This window comes from Triturus cristatus, chromosome 4_2 (assembly GCF_964204655.1).
Source record: "Triturus cristatus chromosome 4_2, aTriCri1.1, whole genome shotgun sequence".
NCBI lineage: Eukaryota > Metazoa > Chordata > Amphibia > Caudata > Salamandridae > Triturus > Triturus cristatus.
In genome coordinates, this window is record NC_140586.1 from 496,535,817 (window position 1) to 496,544,974 (window position 9,158).

Genomic DNA, 9,158 nt, shown 5'->3' on the forward strand with positions numbered 1-9,158 from the left:
TTCAAAGCCTGTGGCTGTAACGAAAATTGAGGCACATGGAGGGGCCCCCGTTCCTAATTTAATCCGGAGATATTGGGCCTGAGCACTGTGCTGAGGGGCCCCTGCAGCTCAGGCCCCCCCCCCCCCGCAACGCGGGCTGCGGGGGCCTGTGTTACGCCCCTTGCAGCACATGCATTCATCCACCGAGCTATAGATTGTCCTGCCTTCGGCCGCGCATCCTCCCGGGTATCCACCAGGGACGTCTTAAGGATTGTGGGGGCCCTGGGCCAAACATATTGTGGGGGCCCCTTTGGAAATAGCTTTGAATTTAGGATCCAGATTAGCTCTTTTATGCCCTCTTTGGCCAGATCACAGACAGTGCACACACACACACTGGTCCAAATTCTAAACCTGTTTACATTCTAATATTTTGGATAGTGATGCGTTTTCAATATTGTAACACAGCAGTAGCTCACTAACTACTGCAAATAATCTCTGTGACATACGAATATGTAAGGTCCTGTTTTGATCTAAAATAAACTTTTTATTTATGTTGTATGAAACAAAAACACATTTCTCTGCAAAATGTTTCTAATAGACTCTCACACATCACCCACATTAAAAGTAAATTAAAGGAAAACGGTGTTTGAAACAATCAGTTGAAGAATTATTCAAGGTCATCCGGGCATGAACAGAGCTGGCTCTCTCAGGGGGACCCCTGACAGGCTGGGGCCCTGGGCCAGAGCCCACTTTGCCCATGTCTCTGGTATCCACTCATCTTTTGCTTTCCCTTAAAGATGCAAGCAATTTGATTTCAACGTGCCTTGAATGCAGCTGTGTTGCCTTTGAAAGAAGCCCCCCCCATCCCCTCCCCGCCATCCAACAGTGTTAAGCGGCCCCGCAGACCTAGTGCCAAAAATAGAGAGTCGTTTCGTGTGAATCTCCGTTCTGCTGTAGCACAGTTGGTTCAAATTTATTGTCGTTAAAAGAAAAAGACATAAAGCATCCACTGAGAGAGCAGATGTCCCGCATATTTCGTGGTCACTATGGTATTTACGACGGATACCGCCTGCTTTCTCCATCATTGCATTACCCCAAGGTGGGTGGGCGAAGAGACCAGGTTGAAATAAACTTGCTACGCACTGGTTTACACCACTAGGAAGCACCAGCAAATTGGAGCCCAGATGTCTTAATAGGCTACAAGATATTTGGGCACCACGGAGGTCTTCTCACCCAGATGTCTGAAGTAGCGGAAGTGACATCACACACACTATTTGACCAATTACATCATTGTTGGCTCCTTGTCTCACCCTTAGCCTTTCAACAGACTTTTGTCTGTCACTGAGGGAATTCAAGGGAGAGTGGCAGTGTGGACTGTGAGCTAAAAGCAGACCTGGAAAAATATGCTCATATCAGAAACTCTAGTGCACAGAACAGGCGTTTAGGGAGAAAATTAAATGTGTCTGCAAAAATGCCTTTGTTCCCTCAGCGGTTTCCATGACTGGACAGCTGCTGGCCCCTCCTTCCATCCACCCCCAAAAGCAGTCTCCTTGCCCTACCAGGGGGTTTGCTTGTACCCAGCCCGGCTCTGGTAAGAGACCACAGGGATAAACAGGGCTCACAGAGCCCTGTTTACTTTTAGTGCATTACTTCAAGACCTCTGTGGCAAGTGGGCAGTGCCAACCGTACATCAGGGCTAGCAGCTGTTACACTTAATTGGCATGCATGATAGATGTTGCTTTTACCTTTCTGTGACGCCATATGCCATCTTGAGCTCCCAGTGCCAGAGAAAACTTGAAATTGGGGTTATAAAAAATACCAGGCTCGTGCTCACGGGTTGCTGTAAAAAGAGCAGCAGCGCAGATTCTATGGCCCCAGAGTGACAGGGGTAAGGTAACACTGGGGCAGGAGTGGAGGGAATGATGAACACACGGGAGACACCTGGATTAGTGCCTCCACTGCATATGACAATCCCAGGACAAATATTCAGTGGGTCTCTTGAGTTCTACTTGGACTTTGCTATGCATTGGAAGGAAGCTGGGAAGGCATCGGAATCCACTCAAGCATGACAACAGATAGGGTCCCCAGAACCTAGCAAGGACAGGCGCGGCGACGGGAGGACAGGTTCACTTGAAGGCATGTCTGGAATTCTTGGCATGCCAGAATGTATAACAGCATTGTACTGGTAATCATTGGGTTGTGAGGATTAACAAAGGCCATCGCTGGAAGAATGACGACAGAAAACTGCCTCCTGCACTCCAGGGATACATTCTTGTCCACCCATGCGTTTGAATTTGCATAAGTGGTGGAATGAACTGCAACGACTCAAACATGCCGCTCCATGCTCTCATTCAGGCCACTCAAACACATGATGCAACTCACGCAATCCAGTGCCCTCGCCAGGTTTTAAAGCTAATCTACTAATCCAGACAGCTACTTGTAAAAAAGATTTGTTCTGGAGAGTAGATGGGACGTTTTTTTCACTTGAGCAAACAATATAGAAGTGTGTTTTTTCCACAATTATATTGAAAAACTACCGTAAATGTTACAAAAGTTTGATAAGACAACTGTACCATTGGTCTGGCCCAAAAAATACTAGAACGTATGTAAGTAAACTGTTTCACATTTAAGCATGGAGAGGAATTTCAAAAATAAAGAATTGCTTCCACCGTTTGAAATTAGGCAATATTTATTACAAGATGAAGTCCATAAATAAATTCTTTCATTCGGCGAGTATAAAAATTAAAAACATTTACAGTTTATTCCAGTATTACATATTTAATAAAAAAATCTACATTCTGATAAATAAAAAACATTCACTTCGAAACAATTTCTGTTGGCTGTTTGGATATTTTTGTACATTGTAGCTGCCACAATGAGCACTCGAAAAGTGCTCACCTCAGGGTGGAATGTAACTTCTAACTTGTTTTCTCACAAGTATAAAGAGCGATCAACTAACAGAATCTATAAAACATGTTAGAAACAAATAAAATTGTTCCAGATATAACAAACAGTACAAATAAAATGCTCCCAAAAAAGAAGCAATCAGTCTGCTCCAATGTGAAGCTTTAAAAACGTGTCATTTCTTTCTTGTTGTATGCATATCCAGTTGAAAAGTGCACCATTTATGGTCCACAAGATCTGACTTCATCCAAAGAAATATGGCACCAATCCTACAACAGAGTTCATGTCCCATCACTGGAGTCTGTAATTGGCAGAGACTGGATTGACATTCAGGAAAAAGGACAGTAGAGTACCCCTGGTAGGTCAGTGGGCAGAGGAAGAGTCACGTGCATGACAATGCATGGCGGTTCTGACCCTACCCCAGCCTTACTAGATTTTTTTTTAAAGCACTGAATTGTAGGGTAATTCCTTGGCCCCTACCCCTAGCAGGCCACCCTCTACTATTTCTGATATCACCTTCAGTCCCTAAATTTATGGATGTCATTGAACAGTCTGTAGTAAGGAAAGGCGTCGTTTGTGTGTGGACAGTTGTAGTTGCATCGACAGGACTGGATCATCATGACGTTCTTCGAGAAAGATTCGCCGTCATCGCAGCGGAAGCGGATCTTCACAGTCCTGGTCTGCTGAGGAGTACAACACCTCCCGTCCACACAAGAGCCACAGTACTTGGGACGATACTTCTTGACGCTTGAGCATCCTGCATAAGCAAACCTCACTGGAGCTTGTGCCTTTCTTGTTTTCGTACACTTCTTTCCCTTCTGGAAAAACATAAAGGGTAACAGCTTGTTTAGTATCAAGCAAACAGATCACTCCCAAGCAAGCTTAAAACTGAGCTAAACACTGAGGTGCAAAGGCTACCTCACAAATGCACACAGCAAGTATCCTACCTTTGGATTGGCATGGGCTGGTTCGCCACATGGCCGCACTTCACAGATTCGGGTTTCGCGCACGAGTCTGCAGTCTGGGTTGTCATTGGTGACCCTTGTAGAGATGCCATTGCCACAGCTCTTGGAACACTGGGACCAGGATGTGGTCTGAACAATGCACTTTGGGTTTTCAAAAGTCCAGCTCTGTGGTTCATTGCTATACACTATTAAGAAAAAAGGATAACAATCATGAATATAAAGTTTCTGCATTATGTTATGTACATATCAGTTTGAATTGCAGATAAATAGCTAGCCTGCAATTCCTCTGCTCACACCATAAACTTGTGACCATTCATTTGATAATACACAGGGTTAATTCCCAATTGTTCCACAATTGAAAACAAAACAGAAGGCTCATCAGAAGCAGTATAACTGCCTGCTAAATACGATTATTCACATAGGTTTATGATAAGAGGCATGAATATGTAGATGATGCACTATCCAGTGAAGTTTACCAGTTGTGTCAGTAGGGGGCGGGCGGCAGAAAGCGCTCTCCCCTGCCTCCAAGTATCCACAAGCATAATTCCAACTCACTGCAAGATTTTCTAGCCATGGCTTCTATGTGGATATTCATAAATGCCAAGATTATTACAATGCTGGGCCACAATCCTTTTGCCTGCAATTATTCTATTCTTGATCAGGTGGCCTGAGAAAAATCCTGAGTTATACTTGACAGCAACTATTTACAAGGAGTTGAATTTCCTAGTATTCTCATCTAACCATGCAAATACACAGTTGCATGTTTACTAATTTGTGCTGTGAAAACTAACAGAACTGGATTTCAACCATTACAAAAATGTGGCTAGTCTAGCTAACCATTCTAGACTAGCCGTGAACGCATTCAGCGACAAAAAAAAGTGGGTTATTCCTTCAGTCTAAAGTAGAGAGCATGATCGATCGGTCTTGTGTATTGCATTCTGCCTTTCAGCCCTCTGCTGGGTAAACAAAGGTTGTGGTTTATGCATGTGCTCCATCAGAAGAAACACAGCCTATCGGGGGCAGCTGTGCATTTCCAGGCTCAAACTGGTTGTGTTATTCACATGCATGCTATACCATTGTTACTACTAGCCAGAAAGGTAGCTCAGTAAATTGAGAGCTTGCAGAAAATATCTATAAGAAGAAGCTAATAGGTTCAGATTCAGGCAGATCTAACTTTCACCATTTTGTGGTAGATAAAAGGATTATCCTTTAGTTGGTTAACTGTACATTCTATTGTTTATAAAGCTAATAAAGCCTAAAGCTGCAGTAGTAAGCACTATATAGAAAATATGGTGAAGATTTATTTCAATAAAGGGTAGGATTTGCTTCTGCTTGTTTTAAGCCAAACTTACCAGGCAGCATCTTGAGTCCTCCCTTGATGATGGCCACCAGCTCATTTTTGTTGGTGAGTTCGCCTTCGGACTCATCCAACCCAAACTCTTTGCCAAAGAAGTCATCCAGGGCACCATGGGAAACCTTGGTCTCATCACACACCCACTCTTCGCAGCACTGTCCTGGTACTTTCACCAGTCTGGGGTTGGGACAGCCCAGGTTGGGCAGGGAGAGCTCCTGAGGACAAAGTGGGATGCAGCCCACGGCTCCATCAATGCAGGTACATTGGTGCTTGCAGTTTGGTTGAAAACTTTCCCCGTTCTGGTAGATTTTAGAGTTGTATTCACAGGGTCGGCCTTCTGACTTTGCTGCAAAAGAATAGTGAAAAATCAAAATGAGCTGGGTTGTGCATTTTTAACCACAAAAGCATTTTTTCTGATTTGCTACAAGTTTGCGAACATTTATTTATCTGGTGACTAGCATGTTTCAGTAACCAGGAATGCAATACCTCTGGAGGCTTCTAAAATGGTGGGATGGCTTAAGCTAGTGGCCGAAGGTTAGCGTTCAGTACATTGTATGGGGTACTGTCAAAATCAAAGTACCTTCCATAAGGTAACTGCTACACATGTGAATGAGTTTAGATCTATTGCTGTACACTGTTCTCATACACCCACATCCTCTCTGCACCGTTCATCAGAAATGAACTAATAAGAGGCTGTTAATTTACAAAGCACAATAGAAAAGAAAAAGGTTTAATGCTTGGTTCTAGTCCAGAGACTGTCTGCACTCAGAGATGCTTCTCACATGTGAATGTAAAAAAACATTCTGAAAAGTAGACTTTCCCTATATTCTGATCATGTTAACTCTAGTGAATCTCGGCCATTTTGTAGAAAAAGCAGTGAGGCACCTAAGTTGAAAACTGAATGGAATAGATTCACAAGCAACTGCTGTCCATAAAGAAGCAAACAAGTTGCAAGATTTCCTATTTTGAGGCTGATCTTCCTACGTCTTGTAGGGGGCTTAAAGGACAGACATTACATTGCCCTTGCAAAATTCTATCACATATGGCGGCCTCCATGTAAGCAGTACTTACATAACTCAATGGCGAGTATCAAATTTCTATGCTTTTTCCAGTAAGTAGTAACTTTTCCTAAATCACGTCAGTAGCCCCAACGTGAGCTCTCCAGAGTCCCACTGCATTCCTGGCTGCTGAAATCACACGTGCTTCCTGCCTGTGCGCTGAGGGCGCCGATGGCCATACAAGGGCCGCGCTCCTTACCTCTGCAGATGCCGTGCGAGGCGCTGGGGCTGGCTCCGAAGTTGCACTCCAAGCCCTTGGTGTGGTCGCATGGGTGCCGGCGGCTGCAGTCCTCGTTCAGCTGCTTGGCGCACACCTTGCAGCAGCCGCAGCCGTCCAGGACCAGCCCCACGCCGGGGGCGCACCGGGTGGGCTCAGGGGAGCAGCGGCACTCGGTGGGGCACATGGAGGTCACCTGCGAAGAGACAAGGGAAGAGGTTAGGGTCTGGCGAGGCTGGTATATAAGACAATATCTCTCGGATCAACAATTCGCCGAGAAAAGGCAACAAGCACGCTTATGGAGCAGCCGCGTGCGCACACATGGAGTAGACACATCCACCAATCCAGTAGAGCAGTCACACTCAACAACACACACATCGAACAGTCAGAAGGGGGGGAGGGGCATAGCAAGCACACTCTAGGAGCAGTCGAACGCTCGTGGAACAGTGAGAAGGGGGAGACAAAACAAGCATATTCGTGGTTCGTTACTATTCAACTAGCTGTCACATTTGGAGACGGCGCAACCAACCATCATGTAGAGACACACAGAACTAGCAACCAAAGAACAGTCAAGTTCAGCGTACGTGTGACTGGTAACCTTCAGCTCACATAAGGCAGAGACTGAGAGGGCGTCACTTTCAGCGCAATCATGGAACCGCCGTTTGTTTACCCCCATCTAGGCAGAGACACTGGTGGAGAAGGCACATTCAGCACATACGAGGAGCAGGTGTGTGATATGTTTAGTTGGCTGCAATGAACACAATATATTTGTGTATAATAGTAACTTATAGTGATCAACACAGCCCGCAGAACGTCATACTTTTTCTTGTGTCAATAGTGTGAAATATTTACCCGCCCCCCTCTCTCCCACACACACAGCATGGCTGCTGGACTTTTTCGTGACCAGAGTGCATCAGCCCCCAGCATCCGACTAAGCCAAGATTCGACTCAGAAAATCGCCTCAGAGATACAAGAGGTCACAGTTCATATAGCGGGCTGGTTGGGTCCTGAAATGACGGACAGGGGGGTGGGGGGCAGAGATCCCCAACTGGACGAGTAGGGACAAAGTATCACGCTGACATCCCCATCTCTTCCCAGCTCTACTCGGTGTTCTAGGTCTGCACGTCAGAAGACTCCACTAAAACACTGCCTTACTGTCTGCCTCTTGGAAGGATCGATAGCAGCTACCATTTCGAGTACTCAACTCGGATCCTCCTAACTATCCCAGGTCCTCAAAGTACTTAATTGAGAGTTGCATCCAGCCCTCCTTTTGTCACAGTAGGTCCCATTTTCAGTGTTCCATGCCAGGGCTCGTGCAGCCATCCAGCCCAAAATAAGAACCTTCATTGGATATCCAGGGGGCCTAATCGCACACTACCCTTCTGCAAGTAAACAAACTCACCAGGTGGATGGATCCGAAGAGAATGAGGGCAATGCTCGTGAAGTGCTTCATGGCTGAGGTGGTGAATTTTCTGAGCAGCTTTGCTTAAGCAGAGAAATGTGCGTGGCTCTGCTGCGCCTCTCTGGGGTGCACTTGGGGGTCTCCTCTGCTTGGGCTGCGTGCTCGTGCAGGGTTTTGCTGCTTGCAGGCGCTCTCTCTTTCCCTCTTAGGCTCGCGCCAGGCTCTGCGATGCAGCTGTGTGCTGAGCGCTGGCTGCGCGCGCCTTTATAGCCGCCGCCGCGTGCGCCTCAGCCAGCGTGACGTCGTTGCTGTCTGAGCTTTCCGGCGCTCCGGCATCCCAGGAATGTACCTTGGCGCGGTTCTCTAATCCCAGCTGCACCTCCTCCCTGTGTCTGAAGGGCTGGGGCGGGGGTAATGTTGGGGAGGCCCGGGGCTCTCATAGCGAGCGTTATGTACCGCGCGCACACATGCCAACTCGCCCTATATCGGAAAGAAACGCGCTTTCTACAAGGAAAACATGTTTATGTCCCTCAAATCGATTTTTTTCACTCTCTCCCATAAAGTAGCCACCACTTCATTGAAGACAATCGCCATAACTGAAAATTAACCGTGTTGCTTTTTTTGTTTCTTACTACTCGGAAAATCAGAGTGGCTTTCCCCGAGTTTAACTGTTTCTTATTCTATGGCATGGCATGCATTTTGCTTGGCATGCAATGCTATAGGTTAAGGACTCAAAAAGCCCCCCCCCCCCCCACACCGCCCTCCCCAAGCACCGCGAGGGCAGCAGGGGCCTACCCCAATTGATCGGTTACCGAATGGTTTTCAGCGCCCAGTTGCTACATATCAGCTTTAAACATGGACCGACATAGATCACAGTAGACGAGTGTTAAGCACAATGGATCCTCTTTCCAGTTTAATAAACCTACCTACTGAAACTAATTGGCACCAATAAACAGCAGTGAATGACATAAGAAACCAGTTGCAGCCGGTATTATCTGAGCTTTCCACCAGAGAGAGGGAGACCCGAGGAATCATGCAAAGAATGGACAAGTTTCCATGACAGCCCTGGGGAAAAATGTAGCCTTTGTCTCAATGCATTCCAGGGCCGTGTGCCACCTCCCGCCGACTCGAAGCGTCCCCATTTGAGACTTGTGAAGCAGGGCGACTGCCCGGTCGCACCCCGGTGCAGCTAAGGCCGTACTTCAACTGTAGACATGTTTGCAAGTAAAAGTGAAGCGAGCGCAGGGCACCTGGAAGGTCAGAGGAAAGTCTGCAGCGG

The 9,158-nt window shown here is 46.6% G+C and overlaps 1 protein-coding gene across 1 annotated transcript; it reads right to left on the reverse strand.

Annotated features, from left to right (window-relative positions):
• Positions 1–2,650: 2,650 nt before the first annotated feature.
• CCN1 (cellular communication network factor 1) lies at positions 2,651–8,120 on the reverse strand. Its single transcript, XM_085602071.1, has 5 exons — positions 7,880–8,120; positions 6,460–6,673; positions 5,201–5,548; positions 3,831–4,033; positions 2,651–3,701 (listed from the first exon to the last, which is right to left on the reverse strand). Exons 1-5 carry the CDS (start codon positions 7,928–7,930, stop codon positions 3,402–3,404), a joined length of 1,116 nt encoding a protein of 371 aa, XP_085458197.1. The 5' UTR covers positions 7,931–8,120; the 3' UTR covers positions 2,651–3,401.
• Positions 8,121–9,158: the final 1,038 nt, after the last annotated feature.

Coding starts and splice junctions, on each gene's coding strand:
- CCN1 (XM_085602071.1), bottom strand. CDS start 7,930: ATGAAGCACTTCACGAGCATTGCCCTCATTCTCTTCGGATCCATCCAC. Junction 4,034..5,200: donor AGGACTCAAGATGCTGCCTG/GTAAGTTTGGCT, acceptor TTTTCTTAATAG/TGTATAGCAATGAACCACAG. Junction 3,702..3,830: donor CAGCCCATGCCAATCCAAAG/GTAGGATACTTG, acceptor ATGTTTTTCCAG/AAGGGAAAGAAGTGTACGAA.